This window comes from Lagenorhynchus albirostris, chromosome X (genome assembly GCF_949774975.1).
Source record: "Lagenorhynchus albirostris chromosome X, mLagAlb1.1, whole genome shotgun sequence".
NCBI lineage: Eukaryota > Metazoa > Chordata > Mammalia > Artiodactyla > Delphinidae > Lagenorhynchus > Lagenorhynchus albirostris.
The window spans coordinates 66,728,865-66,753,020 of record NC_083116.1 but is presented as its reverse complement, the minus strand read 5'-3'; the positions used below and the strand labels follow the sequence as shown (position 1 = coordinate 66,753,020).

Genomic DNA, 24,156 nt, shown 5'->3' with positions numbered 1-24,156 from the left:
CTGAGCCTGCGCGTCCAGAGCCTGTGCTCCACAACGGGAGAGGCCACAGCAGTGAGAGGCCCGTGTACCGCAAAAAAAAAAAAAAAAAAAAAAAACACAAAAAAACCCCATTCCACTTGAAATGAATGGTATACTTTCACAGTAGACTAAGAATGGACCTATGTAGTTCATGGTCAGAGACTATACTAGAATAAACTAAAGATAGGCAGATGGCGATGTGGCAAAAATATATCTGAGGCAATGCCAATACTCTATAGCGTAACTACAGATATTGACTCACACTCAATTAGGTTATTTTGAAGTGGGGTTCCCGTTAAAATAATCCTCCTCCTTGATCGTATAGAATTCATAGCTTTTGAAACAGCAGATGCTTCATTTTTTAGAATATGGCCTTCATCACAGACAACAAAGTCAGGACCTAGAAAAAACAACATTTAATTAACATATAATAAAACTAAAAATATAATCCATTTAAGTTAAGTTAATCGTTTTACAGTGCTGCTCTTGTGGAAAGATAAAACAACATCCTGATAAGTTATATTTTATCTGTATATGGTTAATGTGGCTCTCACTAGTATTAATTTTATTAGAGTATTAAAGTACTACTATGGATGGTACTTAAGGTTCTCTGAGAGTACAAAAATAGGCAAGAATAGAAATAATCACACAGATGAAAAGATCCCAAGAGATCTGGGGTATCTGAAAAAAATAATATCTTTTACAAATGAAAAACAGTATCTAAAGATACATTTCAGCACTAATGTATCAAGTTAAAACTATCAACTGATATGTTTATGTATAGCTGATTCACTTTGTTGTGGAGCAGAAGCTAACACACCATTGTAAAGCAATTATACTCCAATAAAGATGTAAAAAATAATAAAAAATAAAAAAAACCTATCAACTGAGACCAAGAGCAATTTATATATACATGAAATGACAAATTTCAAAAGTTACATTTTAAGAAATAATATGTAAATCACAATAGGCCAAGTAGTATTTCCCATTTGACTTATTCCTAATAACTAATACCCATTGCTGGGGAAAAATTTAACTGATAAAGGACCGCTAAACTGATTGTTACATGGGTATTGGGGTTGGGGGGAAAACACTTTCCAAGCTGTAAAAGATCTCATAGCTGAGAGTGACTCTTTCAAAAGAAATACATATTATTATTTTATGAAAATAACCATATGTATTCTTTGCTGAAGTATCCTATAAACACAATTTGCTTGCTGCTTAACATACACACAAATTACTTAAATATTGATTTAAACAATAGCAGTTGTCAAATTATCCTCTATATGTTAGGCATTATAGAAAATGCATCTTCTACATGATTTCAAAAGTAACTGCTTCAGCATGCCTGATCAAATAACACAATTGCTATTCAGTATTTAGATGGGGCTACATGAATAGTAAGACATTTTTAAATTACTAATCGACTTTCTAAAAACTAAAATATGTATCTTGCTTTGTAAATTACCTCTTACACAAGTGATTTAAATGATTTCTACCACCTAATATTCAGTGTTCATGAGGGTGTGGTGAAGCAGGTACTCTCATATACTCTTTGTGGAAGTCTAAATTAGTATCAAACATTTTGGAAGACAATTTTACAGTATCTCTTAAAATGTAAAATATGTGCACCCTTGACCCAAATTTCAATTTCTAGGAATTTATCCTTAAGATATACTTCCACGAGTACCCCAAGATACATAAAATATTCTCTGAAGTATTGTTTGTTTAGGGTGGAAAATTGGAAACAACTTAGAAGATTGGCAAAGGGGGTTAATAAAACTATGCTATAATGGAATGTCACAGAACTAAAATTAATGATGTAGATTTCTATGTAATAACCTTGAAAGATATGCCAAATATGTTCTTTATATTATTAAACAAAGAAGAGTTTCAATATCTATATTATGATCCCATTTGTATTTAAACAACCACCTCAAACAGGGTGATTTTTATCTACATATACATATATGTAGTAAAGTAAAGGATTAATCTGGCCCAAAGAAAAGTTTAGCCTTTGCCTCCACCTCTAGGGAGGTAACCTCTAAACTCCTGGAATGTCTGACCTGATAAAAATATCTCTGTTCACCTGGATGGCTTGGGACACATCAGATAGTCTATGCTAACATGATGTGGGGTGAAGGGAGAGCAGCTTTGGTCATGTGGCATCTTCTCAACTTCTGGAGGAGCTAGAGACTACGATCACCTGCATGGGTGGTCAACCATGTCTATGTGACCAAGCCCAAACTCTAGACACCAAGGCTCGGATGAGTGTGCCTGGTTGGCAATACTCCACGTGTATTGTCACACATCACTTCTGGGAGAAGTAAGTGCTGCCTGCACGATTCCACTAACAAACTGGGTGTGGAACTCTCCTGGGCCCTGTCCTATGTGCCTTTTCCTGTGGCAGATTCTAATCTGTATCCTTTCACTGTAATAAACCATAACCATGAGTATAAAGGCTTTTCTGAGTTCTGTGAGTCCTAGTGAATTACTGAACCTGAGAGTGGTCTTGGGAACATCCAAATATTGCAATATAAAATACATGCTTGCAAAAAAATATATAATTTAAAAATGGGCAGAGGATCTGAAGAGACATTTTTCCAAAGAAGACATACAAATGGGCAACAGGTACATAAAAAGCTCCTCAACATCACTAATCATCAGGAAAATGCAAGTTAAAACCACAATGAGATATCACCTCCCACCTATCAGAATGGCTATGATAAAACAAACAAACAAACAAAAAAAACAAGAAATAACAAGTGTTGGTGAGGATGTGGAGAGAAGGGAACCCTTGTGCACTGTTGGTGAGAATATAAATTGTTACAGCCACTATGGAAAACAGTAAGGAGGTTCCTCAAAAAACTAAAAATAGAACTACCATATGATCCAGCAATTCCACTACTGGGGATATAACTGGAAAAACTGAAAACAATAATTTGAAAAGATACACACCTCAACGTTCACAGTGCCACTAATTGCAAGAGCCAAGATATGGAAGCAAACCAACTGTCGACAGATGAAAGGATAAAGAAAATGTCTCTCTCTCTCTCTCTCTCTCTCTCTCTCTCTCTCTCACACACACACACACACACACACACACACACACACACAGAGAAATGTTACTCAGCTATAAAAAAGAATGAAATTCTGCCCTTTGCAGCAATATGAATGGATCTAGAGAATACTAAGCTTAGTGATATAAGTCAAACAGAGAAAGACAAATACTGTATGATAACACTTACATGTGGAATCTAAAAAACAAAACAAACAAATGTATATAGCAAAACAGAAAATGACTCACAGATATGGAAAACAAACTAGTGGTTACCAGTGGGGAGAGAGAAGGGGGGAGGGGCAAGATAGGGATATGAGACTGAAAGATACAAACCACTATGTATAGAACACATAAGCAACAAGGATATATCGTATAGCACAGGGAATTATAGCCATTATCTTGTAATAATTTTTAATAGAGTATAATCTGTAAAAATAATGAATCACTATGCTGAACACCTGAAACTAACATAATGTTGTAAATGAAGTATACCTCAATTTTTAAAAAAAACATTAAACTCTACATTACAAAGAATAAACTTTAATGTATGCAAATAAAATGAAGGAACTGACCTATGTAACTTTAGAAAATGATGCTTGGAAATTATAAAGCTACAGACAAAAGCAATCATACATAAGCACTGTACTCTAGTTGGTAAATTTGTTTCTCACGAGGGTATAGGTTAATAATTCTAAAACTACTTTACATATAAGATGAGGTTGAATAAATAAGTAAATGGATAGTGGATGGTTGAAGCCAAGATTCTCACTGTTGAAAAAGACAAGTAACAGAATAACAAAAAAAGACTAAAATGAACCCTATGATACTGAATTAGAGTCAAATATATCACTATGACATCAAGTTTATGTTTATACACACACACACACACACACACACACACACAGATAGATTTGTGTATATACCTGGATTCGTAGACCTATCACCTAGTTCTGTCTGCTGAGTGAACCTAGAAGCAATGACACTGCAGTAGCAACAAACACACCCAGTGCCCAGATCTTGGTTCGTAAACACCATTTTTCAGTGAAAGGAACCACGCATGGTTCCTTGTTGAAATGATGGACTCCGGGGCAAGGACAAATTAACATGATCCTAGAGCATACTACCAGAAAGTAATGAAGTGCTCAAAAAAATCAAAAGGATGAAACATCAAAGGGATACAGGAACCAATCTGAAAGAGCTCCCAGTGGACAAACTGGAACAATCTGAGCAACAAAATAAATAATACAGTGCTAGTTCTAACATATAAACTAATAATAGATAATTAATCTATCCTGATATAAATGACTGATTAAATAAATGGGTAAGAAGTGACAAATCTTTCTTAAAGAAAAATTAAAGAAAAATTCCAAATTTAAGTGTAGCCCACTATAATAGATGGAGCTTAATTTTTGCCCTCCCCGCACTTGGATGGGCTAGACTTAGTGACCAGCAAAGAACAGACACAGGTGAAAACAGTAACTCTACAGCAGAGAAACCTGGCAAACACTACCTTAACCAAGTGATGAAAATTAACATCACTAGTGATGTCATGTGGATCTAATTTACCCTTGATATAATATGAGGAGAAGGATACTACACCTCTAGTACATTATTTCAAAAACCTATAATCCCAGTCTAATTACAAGAAAAACAACAGATACTAGTGAACATCCTACAGGATACTTTAACAGTACTCCACAAGACTGACAAGATAACAGAAAATAAAAGAAAGACTAAGAAACTGTCACAGACCAGAGGAGACTGTGGAGACATTACAATTAAATGCAATGTGGTACCCTGGATGAGATCCTGGAACAGAAGGTGAACAGTAATATTAAACTGGTAGAATTCAAATAGAGTTTGGAGTTTAGTTAATAATATACGAATTTCTTAGTTTTGACAAATCTGCCATGGCAATGTAAGATGAACAGTGCGGGATTTGGGTTCAAGGTAAATGGGAGTGTTCTTTACTATCATTCAACTTTTCTGTAAACAAAGGAAACACAAAACTTTCCAAAATAATTATTTTAAATGTCACTAAATGACTTACATGGAAATAACAAACATTACTCTTCATGTTATGAGCTTTAATTTCTTTTTAATTCATTTCCTCATGATGACCATATTAAGCATCTGAAACTTGTTTAAACTGTTCCAAGGAAACCTTCTGAAAAACATGCTATTCACTAGCTCATAGCTCTCTGACAACAAAACAACCACAGGACTTCTAGATGACTATTTTAATCATGAGAAAATGATAAACTTATTATTAGGCCTTAACACTTACAATGGCAATTAGTTTGGTACATGCTAATTACATCATTATCTAAAAAAAAGAGGCAAAAGTGTACGAACTTTCAGTGATAAGATTTATAAGGTCTGAGGACCTAATGTATAAATAACATCGTAATAACATGGCAACTGATAACAATGTATTATAACTGAAATCTGCTAAATGAGTAGAGCATAAATGTTCTGAACAAAAAAGAAAAAGAAAACTAAGTGAGGTAATGATGTGTAACTCAAAGGGGGTTATTCTTTCAGTGTATACATATATGAAATCATCACATTGTACACTTTAATTATGTTACAATTTTACTTCTCAATTAAACCTCAATAAAGCTGAAAAAATAAATTAAAAGTAAAATTATAAAGGGGCAAAGCCAAGGATTCTAAATAATACTTGGATTAAATAATTCTAAATTATTTTGGCAGTGAAAAATTGGACTTTCTCAACAAACATCTAAAGCCTCAACAGTGTCTTTAAGTAATTAGATATGACAAAATAAAGTTTGATAAGGAAAAAATATAGAATACAAACAACTAAATATTAATTGGTTCTGTGGATCGTACAACTTGCTGCTTTTACAAGTCGCAAGTAAGAATCAAATATTTGGATCTTGCATCATGAAGATTACTGTTAGAAGGAATGACAGCATTGCAAATATTAACCTTCCACAGTGATGACTATTTAAAAGACAGAAAAAATGCAGCCAATTCTTCTAATGACATAAAGTTGGGAAAGAAATGTAAAGAACTGTTTTCAGAGTATGGAGAGAGCTCTTGTAATCATCTAATATTCAGACAGTCAGAAGAATCTGTGATTGTGACACAGGTACCTGGTGAATTTTTAATCATTAACAAGGTCTCCCCTGAAAACCTCAAACACTTCCAGACTCAGCAAATGAATTCTGAACATCTGGCAATATTAAGGGTGATTTCATCTTAATGAAATTATACTAAGAAACAGAAAGCAAAAACCTGAATGATAAACAAAAACCAGCTACTCAGTAGTTGGTCAATTAGTATTTGTTAAATATAAGCATATTTTTCATTCAACTTGTTTCTTTATCTCAGTGCCTGTTAATATCTTACCTGGATCAACCAAAGCTTTGTTAAATATTTCTTTAAGTTTCCTACTCTTCACATTCCTTCCTTGAGCAAGATTTCTGTACATCTCATAGCCTATGATCATAACACCACCATCTTCTTGCCATCTCTGCAGCATGTAGCTTCTCTCCTGAGGACGTTTCACAGTTGCTAATTCAGAGACCTTTTGTGAGGAAATAAAGATTTTTTAAGGTAGGAATGTATGAATACTAAATATCCCCACTGAAATATGCATCATTGGTAATTAAAAATCTTTTTATTTTACTATATGAATTTCATGCAGTTATTCTGATAATAGAAAACATTCTAAATATGATACCTCAAGCTTCTCATCATCTTTTAATCCCTCTTGCCACTTCTCAAATTCATTCATCCAATTCAAAGCAGTATTAAGAGGACAAACCACTAAAGCTGTGCTGAAATCCAATTTGTCACACAAAAGAACCGTATGAAGAAAGCTTACCACCTACAAGAAAACAAATTAAGTTGCCACCTTCATTTAAATATCTGCAAAACAAGTTAATAAATTGAGCAAACTTACAATAGTTGGGTTTTTGGATTTTGTTTTGTTTTTTGTTTTAAACAATAAAGCAACCAACCAAAGGTCAACAGGGAAAGAGATAGGTACAATAAGGGACTTCAACTAGATGATATATAAGATCCTTCCAACTCTAAAGCTCCATGATTCTACGATCGGTAATAATAATATGAATATAAAAAGTAACCACACCAAAGCAGCTACTAAGTCCCTAGTCCCCAGAGAACATCCCTACGATCTTCAGAAAATACCACTGCCCATTTAGAAGAGAATTATGTTACCGAGTATTTTTCCATGTAGTGTTCTGACTCACTGAATCTATAGTAATTGTCTTATGGCTTGAAATTTTATATATATATATAAACTAATTCCACATCTCTGCTACAACTCCTGCAGTCTTCCTGCAACTTCCTGCATTCAGAAATGTAGTATTTTAATAGTGAAAAATATATTATGTTCTCATTACTATAGGATCACAGACTGTTAAAAAGTTGGGAATTCCCTGGCGGTCCAGTGGTTAGGACTCGGTGCTTTCACTGCCAAGGGCGCAGTGAAAGGGTTCAATCCATGGTTGGGGAACTAAGATCCCGCAAAACCACGCAGCACGGCCAAAAAAAAAAACAGTGTTGTAAAGGAACTCCATTTCCACCTCAGACTCTTTGCAGTTTTACTGGCTATGCCTGTAACCCTACACCTTCACTTCATTAGGATCTCTGCTCAAAGATCACTTCCTAAAAGATGCTTTCCCTCTCTATTCTTCCTTAACATTTATTATCTGAAAGTACATATTTCTTATTTTATTTGATTAAAATCTCTCTCCCCCACCAGAATATAAGCTTCTTGAGGGAGAAATCTTGTTATTCTTGTTCATTGCTGTATCTCCAGCTCCTACAACTGTGCTGGAACATAAAAGAATACATATTCTTAAATTAATGAATGCACAAGAACAGAACACCTTCATGTTCTTACCTGTAAAGTCTTACCAAGGCCCATGCAGTGGGCGAGAATGCATCCTGAACCTGGAGATTTCTTTGTTTTTTTTACAGACTCACAGCAGCAATCCCACATAAACTGAACACCTAAAAATGACAGCTTCGTTATGCTCAATTTAAAGGCTCAAGTTAAAAAAAAATCTTCCGTCGGGACTTCCCTGGTGGCACAGTGGTTACGACTCACACTCCTAATGCATGGGGCCCCAGTTCAATCCCTAGTCAGGGAACTAGATCCCGCATGCATGCCACAACCAAAGTTCGCATGCCACAACTAAAGAGCCAAAGAGCCGCAACTAAGGAGCACGCCTGCCGCAACTAACACCTGGCACAACCAAATAAATATATAAAATAAAATAAGATAAAATAAAATAAATCTTCCATCATAAACACATCAAAAACATAACCAAAACTTCTAAGAAATAGAATTTTTTAAAAAGAGAGATAAAAATCTCTTAAATGTAAATGAGATTTGTTTTACGCCCCCCCCCCCCACACACACTAAGGTTAAATAGAAAAAAATGTGAACACAAGCACACAAGAGGGTAACTTTCACTCCTCTAAGCTATCACAGCAGATCTTCTCCATTCCCTGGGATGGTCCAAAGAGACATATGAATAATCTAAAATAGAAACTTTATCCAAAGGGAGAATAGATTCCTATCAAATATACTTTCAGGTTTTTTGAGTCAATCAGGAAAAAAAATCCAGGAGATAATTCATCATTTCTCCCTTTATTCAACATTAAAAACTGAACAATAAAGGGGCTTGCTACCTAAGGAGTAGGAACTATAGAACTTCCCTTATGAATTCATTCATATACACAATCAAAACTGACTTACTGATTCCACTCTGACAAAGCAGAGGATAGGGATAATTTGGTATCTTTCCAAAACCAATGTAGGAATATTATTAACAAACATACTTGAAAAAGCATTTCCTGAAGAAGGCTTTTAGCTAACGGTACCTCTCCCTACCCCACAGCTGCCCTTAGCCAACCACTGCAGATTAGGTGAAATTCACTTGCTATATATACCCATTTGTGAGGGGCACACTTCCCCTTTCATAATACTCATTTTCTTTGCAATTGTCCAGTTTTGTTCTTCTTCATTTGCTTATGCACTCCATAAGGGCAGGGATCATATTTGTTTTGCTCACCAGTAGAAGTAACTCCAGTACTTAGCAGAATGTGAGGCACACAGGGGACACCAAATATTGGTAAAATTTAACTAAAAATGCTTTAATCATCTAATAGTTTCTTACCATCTACTTGATGGGGTTTCAATTTGATAACCATATTTCTATGAACCTGCACTAAAGGTTCTTTGGTTTCTTCATCTTCGTCTAAAACCAACTTGGTTGTTATTGGACACTTAGTGGGTGAAGCATCTTCAATTTCTATCACCTACAAGAAAGACAATTATAGTTAAGCACAAAGAAATCTTTCAAGCAATGGAGGAGTATGAGTCTTACTAAGGGAAATTTTGCAAAATACAGACACATCTACTTCCATACCATACATCCAATATTCTGGTTCAGTAAGACCAGGACAGATCACAGGTTTATATGTTGTCCAAAATCAAAAACCTCCACAAGACTTAGAATCACTGTGATAATGTCGCTGATTTAGCTCATCGGTTCTCACCTTGAACATCTCAACACGTTTTAGGTAGAGATGTGACAAAAGTAGCACTCTAAATTAATCCATGGCACCACCATTAAAATTTGGCTCCCCAAACGGGATTTTTCTATTCTTCTACAGGACATGTGAAAATGTGCAAGGGCACTTATGGTTATCACAACGACTGGTTAGGACTGGTATTTAATGTAGGCAGAGGGGAAGGTAAATATAAATGTTCTACAATGTGAAAGACAGTCCCAAACAAGAACTGTCCCACCCAAGATTCCAGAAGACTCCCATTGAAAAACACTGTAAATATGTGTTGTGAAAGGGAAAAACTTTCAGAAACACTGGTTTGAGAAACTCAGGCTTGAAAGCATGACAAGAACATATAATAACCTCCAAATGCAAAAGGGAAACAATTACCTCAAGTTTCTTATTTGAAAGAAAACTTAAATAGATATAAATACATATGAATACATGTATCTGTATATATTTTTTGCTTTCTTATCTATCCATTACATAGTATACCCAAGAACTGTATAAGCTAGGTACAAGTGTTGCCATTTTACATATGAAAAAAAAATGAGAGACTGAGAAGTTAAATAACTTACACAAGGTCATACAACTATTAAGTATCACAACACTAAGATTTATACCCAGAGGGTTAGGCTCCAGAGTCCATGCTCTTAACCACTATGCATTACTACTTTAATAAATGAAATACTTGTATAAACAGGTTTATGGTTCCATGAAAATCAATAAAGATTCATGATTTTAAACTGTAGACAATGTGCTGCTTAAGGATAAAATATTAGCTGGTATTCTTTGCCTTATTTAGAACTGTAACTAGAAACGAATGGATTATTTGATACTCACTACTGAAATTTTCAAACATAAGCAAAAGTAGACAGTAGCATAATGAGCCCTGTTACCCATTATTCAACCTCAAAAATTATCAACTTCTGGCCACTTCTGTTTCACTGACAGCCTCGCACCCGTTCTACACCTCCTTTGATTCCATAAATGATTTTGAAGCAAACCCAAGCAAGATTGTTATTTCATCTGTAAGTGTTTTAGAATGTCTCTTTAAAAGGACACTCTCGAGAGGTGCTCCCGCTCTCGGCTTGCATGTATCCCCGGGGTGTTTTGCCCTCCAGAGGGTACTTTTGGTCTCATGTCCCTTCTCTGTGCTCTGCCCATCTAAGAGGTCGGGAGAGAGGCAAGGAAACACCCAAGACTGTAGCCGAGGGGTGGGGGAGGGGGATGAGAGGAAGAGGAGACGTTCCCCCTCACATCTGCCTGCAAAGGTGGCAACCGGGCAGCGCTTTCCCAGAGATGAAGCTCCCCAAGAAGTCAGCTAAGTATCCCGTCCTTGGGGACTCTAGGATAAAAGAGACTGGATCCACAGATGGAGACTTTCTTACTGTCCTTCCGTCCCTGAAATTGCGTTACTGTGATTTTATAAATGTTCTGCACCAACTCACAGGACGTCTCAGGAACCTAAATGACCAATACACTTCGAACTCCCTGTCTGAGCCGTGTGAATGAAAGGCTCTTGGTGCTGCAGCCAGGAGTCAGTGCTCTGCCTCTGAGGTGGGAGAGCCAACTTCAGGACACTGGTCCACAAGAGACCTCCCAGCTACACATAACATCAAATGGCGAAAATCTCCCAGAGACATCCATCTCAACACCAGCACCCAGCTTCACTCAACGACCAGCAAGATACACTGCTGGACAACCTATGCCAAACAACTAGCAAGACAGGAACACAAACCCACCCATTAGCAGAGAGGCTGCCTAACATCATAATAAGTCCACAGACACCCCAAAACACACCACCAGACGTGGACCTGCCCACCAGAAACACAAGATCCAGCCTCATCCACCACAAAATAGGCACTAGTCGCCTCCACCAGGAAGCCTACACAACCCACTGAACCAACCTTAGCCACTGGGGACAGAAAACAAAAACAAGGGGAACTACGAACATAGAGCCTGCAAAAAGGAGACCCCAAATACAGTAAGATAAGCAAAATGAGAAGACAGAAAAACACACAGCAGATGAAGGAACAAGATACAATCCCAACAGACCTAACAAATTAACAGGAAATAGGCACTCTATCTGAAAAAGAATTCAGAATAATGATAGTTAAGATGATCCAAAATCTTGGAAATAGAATGGACAAAACGGAAGAAACATTTCACAAGGACCTAGAAGAACTAAAGGTGAAACAAAAAACAATGAACAACACAATAAATGAAATTAAAAATACTCTAGATGGGATCAATAGCAGAATAACTGAGGCAGAAGAACGGATAAGTGACCTGGAAGATAAAATAGTGGAAATAACTACTGCAGAGCAGAATAAAGAAAAAAGAATGAAAAGACCTGAGGACAGTCTCAGAGACCTCTGGGACAACATTAAATGCACCAACATTCGAATTATAGGGGTTCCAGAAGAAGAAGAGAAAAAGAAAGGGACTGAGAAAATATTTGAAGAGATTGTACTTGAACACTTCCCTAATATGGGAAAGAAAATAGTTAATCAACTCCAGGAAGCACAGAGAGTCCCATGCAGGATAAATCCAAGGAGAAATACGCAAAGACACATATTAATCAAACTGTCAAAAATTAAATACAAACAAAACATATTAAAAGCAACAAGGGAAAAATAACACAAAACGGAATCCCCATAAGGTTAACAGCTGATCTTTTAGCAGAAACTCTGCAAGCCAGAAGGGACTGGCAGGACATATTTAAAGTGATGAAGGAGAAACACCTGCAACCAAGATTACTCTACCCAGCAAGGATCTCATTCAGATTTGATGGAGAAATTAAAACATTTACAGACAAGCAATAGCTGAGAGAGTTCAGCACCACCAAACCAGCTTTACAACAACTGCTAAAGGAACTTCTCTAGGCAAGAAACACAAGAGAAGGAAAAGACCTACAATAACGAACCCAAAACAATTAAGAAATGGGACTAGGAACATACATATCGATAATTACCTTAAATGTAAATGGACTAAATGCTCCCACCAAAAGACACAGATTGGTTGAATGGATACAAAAACAAGACCCATATATACGCTGTCTAAAAGAGACCCACTTAAGACCTACAGACACATACAGACTGAAAGCAAGGGGATGGAAAAAGATATTCCATGCAAATGGAAACCAAAAGAAAGCTGAAGTAGCAATTCTCATATCAGACAAAATAGACTTTAAAATAAAGACTATTAGAAGAGACAAAGAAGGACACTACATAATGATCAAGGAATTGATCCAAGAAGAAGATATAACAACTGTAAATATTTATGCACCCAACATAGGAGCACCTCAATACATAAGGCAAATACTAACAGCCAAAAAAGGGGAAATCGACAGTAACACATTCATAGTAGGGGACTTTAACACCCCACTTTCACCAATGGACAGATCATCCAAAATGAAAATAAATAAGAAAACACAAGCTTTAAATGATACATTAAACAAGATGGTTTTAATAGATATTTATAGGACATTCCATCCAAAATAACCAGAATATACATTTTTCTCAAGTGCTCATGGAACATTCTCCAGGATAGATCATACCTTGGGTCACAAAACAAGCCTTGGTAAATTTAAGAAAACTGAAATTGTATCAAGTATCTTTTCCGACCACAACACTATGAGACTAGATACCACTCACAGAAAAAGATCTGTAAAAAATACAAACACATGGAGGCTAAACAATACACTACTTAATAGCGAAGTGATCACTGAAGAAATCAAAGAGGAAATCGAAAAATACCTAGAAACAAATGACAATGGAGACACAACGACCCAAAATCTATGGGATGCAGCAAAAGCAGTTCTAAGAGGGAAGTTTATAGCAATACAATCCTACCTTAAGAAGCAGGAAACATCTCGAATAAACAACCTAACCTTGCACCTCAAGCAATTAGAGAAAGAAGAACAAAAAAACCCCACAGCTAGCAGAAGGAAAGAAATCATAAAAATCAGATCAGAAATAAATGAAAAAGAAATGAAGGAAACGATAGCAAAGATCAATAAAACGAAAAGCTGGTTCTTTGAGAAGATAAACAAAATAGATAAACCATTAGCCAGATTCATCACGAAAAAAAGGGAGAAGACTCAAATCAATAGAATTAGAAATGAAAAAGGAGAAGTAACAACTGACACTGCAAAAATACAAAAGATCATGAGAGATTACTACAAGCAACTCTATGCCAATAAAATTGACAACCTGGAAGAAATGGACAAATTCTTAGAAATGCACAACCTGTGAAGACTGAATCAGGAAGAAACAGAAAATATGAACAGACCAATCACAAGCAAGGAAATTGAAACTGTGATTAAAAATCTTCCAACAAACAAAAGCCCAGGACCAGATGGCTTCACAGGCGAATTCTATCAAACATTTAGAGAAGCGCTAACACCTATCCTTCTCAAACTCTTCCAAACATAGCAGAGGGAGGAACACTCCCAAACTCCTTCTACGAGGCCACCATCACCTTGATACCAAAACCAGTCAAGGAGGTAACAAAGAAAGAAAACTACAGGCCAAGATCACTGATGAACATAGATACAAAAATCCTCAACAAAATACTAGCAAACAGAATCCAACAGCACATTAAAAGGATCATACACCATGATCAAGTGGGGTTTATTCCAGGAATGCAAGGATTCTTCAATATACGCAAATCAATCAATGTGATAAACCACATTAACAAACTGAAGGAGAAAAACCATATGATCATCTCAATAGATGCAGAGAAAGCTTTCGACAAAATTCAACACCATTTATGACAAAAACCCTGCAGAAAGTAGGCACAGACGGAACTTTCCTCAACATAATAAAGGCCATAATGACAAGCTCACAGCAAACATCATCCTCAATGGTGAAAAACTGAAAGCATTTCCACTAAGATCAGGAACAAGACAAGGTTGCCCACTCTCACCACTCTTATTCAACATAGTTTTGGAAGTTTTAGCCACAGCAATCAGAGAAGAAAAGGAAATAAAAGGAATCCAAATCGGAAAAGAAGAAGTAAAGCTGTCACTGTTTGCAGATGACATGATCCTATACATAGAGAACCCTAAAGATGCTACCAGAAAACTACTAGAGCTAATCAATGAATTTGGTAAAGTGGCAGGATACAAAATTAATGCACAGAAATCTCTGGCATTCCTATATACTAATGATGAAAAATCTGAAAGTGAAATTAAGAAAACACTCCCATTTACCACTGCAACAAAAAGAATAAAATATCTAGGAATAAACCTACCTAAGGAGACAAAAGACCTGTATGCAGAAAATTATAAGACACTGATGAAAGAAATTAAAGATGATATAAATAGATGGAGAGATATACCATGTTCTTGGATTGGAAGAATCAACACTGTGAAAATGACTCTACTACCCAAAGCAATCTATAGATTCAATGCAATCCCTATCAAACTACCACTGGCATCTTTCACAGAACTAGAACAAAAAAATTTCACAATTTGTATGGAAACACAAAAGACCCCGAATAGCCAAAGCAATCTTGAGAACGAAAGAAGGAACTGGAGGAATCAGGCTCCCTGACTTCAGACTATACTACAAAGCTACAGTTATCAAGACGGTATGGTACTGGCACAAAAACAGAAAGATACATCAATGGAACAGGATAGAAAGCCCAGAGATAAACCCATGCACATATGGACATCTTATCTTTGATAAAGGTGGCAGTAATGTACAGTGGAGAAAGTACAGCCTCTTCAATAAGTGGTGCTGGGAAAACTGGACAGGTACATGTAAAAGTATGAGATTAGATCACTCCCTAACACCATACACAAAAATAAGCTCAAAATGGATTAAAGACCTAAATGTAAGGCCAGAAACTATCAAACTCTTAGAGGAAAACATAGGCAGAACACTCTATGACATAAATCACAGCAAGATCCTTTCTGACCCACCTCCTAGAGTAATGGAAATAAAAACAAAAATAAACAAATGGGACCTAATGAAACTCCAAAGCTTTTGCACAGCAAAGGAAACCATAAACAAGACCAAAAGACAACCCTCAGAATGGGAGAAAATATTTGCAAAGGAAGCAACCGACAAAGGATTAATCTCCAAAATTTACAAGCAGCTCATGCAGCTCAATAACAAGAAAACAAACAAACCAATCCAAAAATGGGCAGAAGACCTAAATAGACATTTCTCCAAAGAAGATATACAGACTGCCAACAAACACATGAAAGAATGCTCAACATCATTAATCATTAGAGAAATGCAAATCAAAACTACAATGAGATATCATCTCACACCAGTCAGAATGGCCATCATCAAAATATCTAGAAACAATAAATGCTGGAGAGGGTGTGGAGAAAAGGGAACACTCTTGCACTGCTGGTGGGAATGTGAATTGGTTTAGCCACTATGGAGAACAGTATGGAGGTTCCTTAAAAAACTACAAATAGAACTACCATATGCCCCAGCAATCCCACTACTGGGCATATACCCTGAGAAACCCAAAATTCAAAAAGAGTCATGTACCAAAATGTTCATTTCAGCTCTATTTACAATAGCCAGGAGATGGAAACAACCTAAGTGCCCATCATCGGATGAATGGATAAAGAAGATGTGGCACATATATACAATGGAATATTACTCAGCCATAAAAAGAAACGAAATTGAGCTATTTGTAATGAGGTGGATAGACCTAGAGTCTGTCATACAGAGTGAAGTAAGTCAGAAAGAAAAAGACAAATACCGTATGCTAACACATATATATGGAATTTCAGAAAAAAAATGTCATGAAGAACCTAGGGGTAAGGCAGGAATAAAGATGCAGACCTCCTAGAGAACGGACTTGAGGTTATGGGAAGGGGGAAGGGTGAGCTGTGACAGGGCGAGAGAGAGTCATGGGCATATACATACTAACAAACGTAGTAAGGTAGATAGCTAGTGGGAAGCAGCTGCATGGCACAGGGATATTGGCTCGGTGCTTTGTGACGGCCTGGAGGGTTGGGATAGGGAGGGTGGGAGGGAGGGAGACGAAGAGGGAGGACATATGGGAACATGTGTTTATGTGTGACTGATTCACTTTGTTGTGAAGCAGAGACTGACACACCATTGTAGAGCAACTGTGCCCCAATAAAGATGTTAAAAAAAAAAATAAGTACAATGAGCTATCATCTCACACTGGTCAGAATGCCCATCATCAAAAAATCTAGAAACAATAAATGCTGGAGAGGGTGTGGAGAAAAGGGAACACTCCTGCACTGCTGGTAGGAATGTGAATTGGTACAGCCACTATGGAGAACAGTATGGAGGTCCCTTAAAAAACTACAAATACAACTACCATATGACCCAGCAATCCCACTACTGGGCATATACCCTGAGAAAACCATAATTCAAAAAGAGTCATGTACCAAAATGTTCATTGCAGCTCTATTTATGATAGCCCGGAGATTGAGACAACCTAAGTGCCCATCATCGGATGAATGGATAAAGAAGATGTGGCACATATATACAATGGAATATTACTCAGCCATAAAAAGAAACGGAATTGAGCTATTTGTAATGAGGTGGATAGACCTAGAGTCTGTCATACAAAGTGAAGTAAGTCAGAAATAGAGAAACAAATACTGTATACTAACACGTATATATGGAATTTAAGAAAAAAAAATGTCATGAAGAACCTAGGGGTAAGACAGGAATAAAGACACAGACCTACTAGAGAACGGACTTGAGGATATGGGGAGGGGGGAGGGGGAGCTGTGACAAAGCAAGAGAGAGGCATGGACATACATACACTACCAAACGTAAGGTAGATAGCTAGTGTTAAGCAGCCACATAGCAGAGGGATATCAGCTCGGGGCTTTGTGACCGCCTGGTGGGGTGGGATAGGGAGGGTGGGAGGGAGAGAGAAGCAAGAGGGAAGAGATATGGGAACATATGTATATGTATAACTGATTCACTTTGTTATAAAGCAGAAATTAACACACCATTGTAAAGGAATTATACCCCAAGAAAGATGTTAAAAAATATATCTGGAAACAAATGCTGGAGAGGGTGTGGAGAAAAGGGAACCCTCTTGCACTGTTGGTGGGAATGTAAATTGATACAGCCACTATGGAGAACAGTATGGAGGTTCCTTAAAAAACTACAAATAGAACTACCATATGACCCAGCAATCCCACTATTGGGCATATACCCTGAGAAAACCATAATTCAAAAAGAGTCATGTATCAAAATGTTCATTGCAGCTCTATTTACAATAGCCTGGAGATGGAAACAACCTAAGTGTCCATCATCGGATGAACGGATAAAGAAGATGTGGCACATATATACAATGGAATATTACTCAGCCATAAAAAGATACGAAATTGAGCTATTTGTAATGAGGTAGATAGACCTAGAGTCTGTCATAGAGAGTGAAGTAAGTCAGAAAGAGAAAGACAAATTCTGTATGCTAACACATATATATGGAATTTAAGAAAAAATAAATGTAATGAAGAACCTAGGGGTAAGACAGGAATAAAGACACACAGACCTACTAGAGAATGGACTTGAGGATATGGGGAGGGGGAAGGGTAAGCTGTGAGAGAACGAGAGAGAGGCATGGACATATATACACTACCAAACGTAAGGTAGATAGCTAGTGGGAAGCAGCTGCATAGCACAGGGAGATCAGCTCGGTGCTTTGTGACTGCCTGGAGGGGTGGGATAGGGAGGGTGGGAGGGAGGGAGATGCAAGAGGGAAGAGTTATGGCAACATATGTATATGTATAACTGATTCACTTTGTTATAAAGCAGAAACTAACACACCACTGTAAAGCAATTATACTCCAGTAAAGATGTAAAAAATAAAATTAAATTAAAAAGTCAATAAATGAAGCTAAATAGTAGTCTTCTAGAAAAAGGACACTCTCTTTTTAAAATCATAACTACAGTACCATTATTGCATGTAAAAATGTTAAATAAGTCACAAATTTGTAATAAACCACCTGGATAGATACTTCACTTATATAAAACTGAAAGTATATACAAATCAAGATTAATACTAGGATAAAGTGTGGTGGAGTATAAATAGCACAGGCCATTTAGATCCCAGCTCCATTTCAACAAGTTACTTAAACCCTCTTAGCTTCAGTTTCTCCATGCACAAATTAGGAAAGATTATAAATAACCCACACAGGGTTGTTGCAGAGATTAAATAAGGCAGAGAATAAAAAGTATTAGGCATAGACTAAGTATTCACTAAATTTTTATTGTTTTCTAGCTTGGATGTGTCCCAGCTTCATATTGCTGGGGCAAAGCCTTTAGCCAAAATGTAAAATTCTCTGAATGTCTTGTCCTATTTGCAAGGTGTGGTAGGCAGAATCCTAAAATGGCCTCCAAGATTCCCACCCTCTGGTATAATCCCATCCCCTTGAGTGTGACTGAGATCTGTAACTATGATGAGATATCATCCCCATAATTGGGCCACTAATCAGCTGGGTTTGGTTTAATCAAAAGGGACATTCTCCTAGGTGAGCCAGACCTGATCAAGGTAAGCTCTTTAAAAGACCGAAGGGTAAGAGATGCTCTCTTCTGGTCTCCAAGACAAGCACACTGCCATACTGTGAGAAGTCTCTAGTAGCTAAGGACCTCACTGATACAATCACAAGGAACTGGATTCTGCCAATATGTGAGCTAGAAAACAACAAAGTCTTAGATGAAAATTGCAGCTCTGGCTAACATCTTAATTTCAACTTGGTGAGACACTGAGCAGACGACCCAGTAGACCAGGCTCAGCTAAGCCACTCTCAAATTCCTGACTTATAGAACTGTGAGATAATAACTTTGTCTTGTTTTAAGCTAAGCTTGTGGTATTTTTTAATGCACAGTAGTAAACTAATATACAAGGCTTTAAGAATTTCGAACCATATATTCATAAGTGATATTTTAGCTATTAAGCACTATCTTCAGGATTGGAGATTAGTGAATCTTCATCCTGAATGGAGGAGAAGACAACTTATAAAAAAACTGTCTACTTATTAGTGACTAAGTGCATGTGTTTATGCACTCAAGGTACAATTTAAGTAAAGTTTATATAACTAATAATAGTAATGAAATGGGAGAATTTAGGAGAAATGATAAATTAAGCTATAGCAAAGAATAATAAATAAGGACATGAAATGTATCCCATGTCTGAATTGAAAAAGGAAAAGAACAAATGAAAGCAAAACCATTTAAGCAACATACTGAAAAGGCTGAGCCCCATTTCTGCTGATGGAGTTTCAGGATCACAATGCAAGATGGAGTACTAGGGACCAAATTTACCCTCCTGCTGTAATCAATTAGGAAAGTAGACAAAATATACAAAACTAACATTTTTGGACTTTGAATAACAGGCACCAGCAGGACACTGATACCTGAGAGAAGCAAAACCAATAAGGAGGGCCCTATTCCCCCTTGACTGCTGCCTGAAGGCACATTCCAGAATCGAGGGTATCCAAAGCAGAACATTGGAGTTGTGCTGAGCTGGGGAGACAGAAGTCAAGCTGAGATGGCTAGAAAAACTACAGAGAGAAACTACATAGAACTACAGAGAGAAAAGGACTATACAAAAAGACCTCCAGAAATCAAAATGGGAGTCACTGTCTTAACTGAATATTAAAATGCACATGAGGAGTAAAACTCCACAAAGTCAGACAAAGTGTGATCAAGAAGTTGTGAGCTAAATAGTTCCCAATTATCATATAGGTCTGGAAGGCATTCAATTTCAAACAAGGTAGAGTATACTCTTCATGCATAACACAGGGCATTCAGTAGAGACCAGAGATAGGCCATCTTTAAAATGGTAGGAAAGTTTTATGGTATTTTTACTTGCCCTTATCCCACTACCTCCTAGTGAGGTGATGGTCTTATTCTTGAAGCAGCAGCAGCCTGGTTGACAGTTTCCTCCCTCAAAATAGAGGGAGCACAGCAGAAATTATTTGCAAATTATGGTGTATATCTATTATAACCTGCCTGGGGATAACCAAAGGAATGACATAAAACTCTTACCATTGTTTCACCTAAGTTGAAATTCTGATGGGAAAAAGCAGAAAAAAATGCTTAAAAAAAAAAAGCTACAAGGCAACTATAAACCCACAGTTGTCAGGGCCAAGACATTATAGGTGGAGACATGTAACTGACCACCTAAGGCCCAGAGACGAAGCTAGGATGAGACTCTTGGAATTTAGGACATTCAAAACCAGCAAAATAGACAGAAGAATTATAAAACCAAGTGTATGCCCAGGTAAGAAACATGCTCAGAAAATACCTGAAAAGCCCTTAAGTTTTAACCTCAGAGTGATCCTTTAGCTTCATTGCAAGTCTTGTTAAGTACTGAAGGAGTGCCCCAGTACAGAGCCAATCTACAAAGACTGGAAAAGATCAGGCATTCAAGGAAATCTCTTTCAAAACATTAACAGAACATTAGTGAAAGGAAAAGAGCATTCAGTAATGATGCAAAACAATAAACAAACTTTGCAAAAATAAATGGGGAGAGTCTCATATCAATCAGACTATGACAACTAAAGAAAAGAAATACAGCAAATCCTTGGGAAGGGAGAGAACTTAATTTCCAGAGTTACTGCATTATAATAGCCAAATGCCCAAAATGCAATTAAAAAAAACCCACAAACCAAACAATGAAACAGGAAAACATGGCCCATTCAAAAAAACAAAATAAGACAACAGAAACCATCCCTGATAAGTCCCCCACAATGGACTTATTAGACAAAGACATTAAGGTAACTGTCTTAAAATATGTTCAAAAACCCAAAGGAAACTGTGGACAATCTAAAGGAAATCAGGAAAACAATGTAGGCACAAAATGGGACTATCAACAAAGCAGTAGAAATTATAAAAAGGAGTCAAAAGAACTGAAAAAGGCAATAAGTAAAATTAAAAATTCAAAAAGGATTCAGATATGAGCAGGCAGAAAATTATCAAACATGAAGATGTCAACTGAAATTATCAAGTCTAAGGAGCAGAAAGAAAAAAGAATTGAGAAAACTGAGAGACCAAGGGACTTGTAGGACATCATCAAGCAGATCAATATATACATTATGAGAGTCTAAGAAGGAGAAGAAAAATAGGGGCAGAAAGGTTATTTGAGGAAATAATGGCCAAAACTCCCCAAATTTGAGTAAAAACCAGGATCTAGAAATCCAAGAAGCACAACAAACTTGAAGTGAGAAAAACTAAGAGACCCAGACTAAGCACATTATAATCAGAACTTCAAAGTACAAAGAAAGAGAGAATCTTGAAAGTAGCAAAAGAGAAGTGACTTGTCACATACAGGGATCATAAATAATATGATCAGCTTATTTCTCATCAGAAACTTGAAGGCCAAAAGGCAGTGCAATAATATATTTTAAAGTATTGAAAGAAAACAACTGTCAGCTGAGAATTTTATATCAAACAAAAGTATCCTTCAAAATAGAGGGAGAAATCAAGACATTCCTAAACTGAGAGAGTTCGTTAAAAATAGACCTACCCTACAAGAAATACTAAAGGGAAGCCTTCAGGTTGAAATGAAAAAAATGCTATATAGTAACTCAAAGATGTATAAAGAACTAGAGATATATGGAAAAGATACACAGTCAAATATAAAACCCAGTATTATTGTAATTTTGGTTTGTAACTCCAGGTTTACTTTCTATAGGATTTAAAAGACAAAACCATAAAAAGTAATTATAAATATATATTATTGGGGCATAAAATGTATAAAAACAAAATCTGTGACATGAATTATATACAGGGGGGAATGGGGCTCTAAAAGACTACGATTTATGTGCATGACTGAGGTCAAGTTCATTCAATTTAAACTACATCATTATGATGTTAGGATGTTATATGTAATCCCATGTTAACCACAAAGAAAATATCTACATATGATACACAAAAGAAAATGAGATGGGAATCAAAATGTGTCACTGCAAAAAATGAAATAAACAAACAAAAAAAAGGGAAGCAATGGAGGAAATGATGAGCAAAAAAGCAGTAAGACATATAAAATATAGCATAATGGAAGAAGTAAATCCTTACTCATCAGTACTTACTTAAAATATAACGGATTAAACCGCCAATCAAAAGGTACAGAATGCTAAAATTCATTAAAAACTGATCCAAATATTGGTTGTCTACAAAAGACTCACTTTAGATCAAAAGACACAAATAGGTTGAAAATGAAAGAATGGTAAAAGATATTCCATGTAAACAGCAACTAAGAAGGCTGGGATGGCTATATAAACATCAGACAAATAGACTTTAAGTCAAAAACAATTACAAAACGCAAAATATATATATATATTAACAGATGAGTAAATTAATCAAAAAGATATAACAATCATAAACATAAATGCACCCAAAACAGAGTCCCACATTATATGAAGCAAACACTGACAGAATTGAAAGGAGAAATAGGCTGTTCTACAATAATAGTTTGGAGACATCACACCCTACTTTCAATAATGCATAGAACAAGCCAACTAAAGATCAACAGGGAAACAGAGAACTTGAACAACCCTGTAAACCAATTAGCCCTAACACACAGAACACTCTGCTCAACAACAGCAGAGTACGAATTTTCTCAAGTGCACATGGAACTTCTCAAGGACAGACCACATGTTAGGGCACAAAACAAGCCTTAATAAATTTTAGAAGATTAAAATCATAAAAATCAACTATACTTCAATAAAAAAATAAATAAAATGAAAGGTTTTACTGACCACTTAAAAATAAGTAAATAAATAAAATCATAAAAAACTATCTTCTCCAATCACAGTGGAATGAAACTAGAAATCAATAACAAAAGGACAATGGGAAAAATGCAAATATGCATAAATTAAACAAGATACTCTTAAATAACCAATAGGTCAAATAAGAAACCACAAGGGACATTAGAAAATACCTTCAGACAAAATGAAAACACAAAATACTAAAACCTGTGGGATTCAGCAAAAGAAGTGCTAAGTGGGGAATGTATAGTGGCAAACACACACATTAGAAAGGAAATAAGATCACAAATTGAGAACTTAACTTTACACCTTAAAGAAGTAGAAAAAGAGGAGCAAACTAAACCCAAGCTAGCAGGTGGAAGGAAATAATATGGATTAGAGCAGACAGAAATAAAACAGACACTAGAAAAAGAGAAAATCAACAAAATCAAAAGTTGGTTCTTTGAAAAGAATAAAATTCACAAATCTTTAGTTAGAATGAGTAAGACAAAAAGACAGAGGATTCAAATTATTAAAATCTGAAATAAAGGTGATGACATTACTAGCAATTTTACAGAAATAAAAATAATTATGAAAGAATACTATGAACAACTATACAACAAAATGGATAACATAGATGAAATGGAAAAATTCGTAGAAACACAAACCACCAGATCAGACCCATGAAAAAAACAAAATCTGAACAGACTGCTAAACTAGTTAAGAACACTGAATCAGTAACCAAACTTCCAACAAAGAACAAAGCCTAGGGCCAGATGGGCTTCCC

General features: G+C 36.3%; 1 protein-coding gene across 1 annotated transcript in view; it reads right to left on the bottom strand.

The window, feature by feature from the left end:
• The window catches only part of ATRX (ATRX chromatin remodeler), a 256,836-nt gene that overhangs the window by 93,558 nt on the left and 139,122 nt on the right, over positions 1 to 24,156 (bottom strand). Inside the window, exons 18-22 of the mRNA XM_060137872.1 lie at positions 9,259 to 9,400; positions 7,977 to 8,086; positions 6,789 to 6,935; positions 6,455 to 6,632; positions 281 to 418 (exon numbers count right to left, since the gene is read on the bottom strand). Coding sequence (XP_059993855.1) covers positions 281 to 418; positions 6,455 to 6,632; positions 6,789 to 6,935; positions 7,977 to 8,086; positions 9,259 to 9,400 — 715 coding nt within the window. The remainder of the gene's footprint in view (positions 1 to 280; positions 419 to 6,454; positions 6,633 to 6,788; positions 6,936 to 7,976; positions 8,087 to 9,258; positions 9,401 to 24,156) is intronic.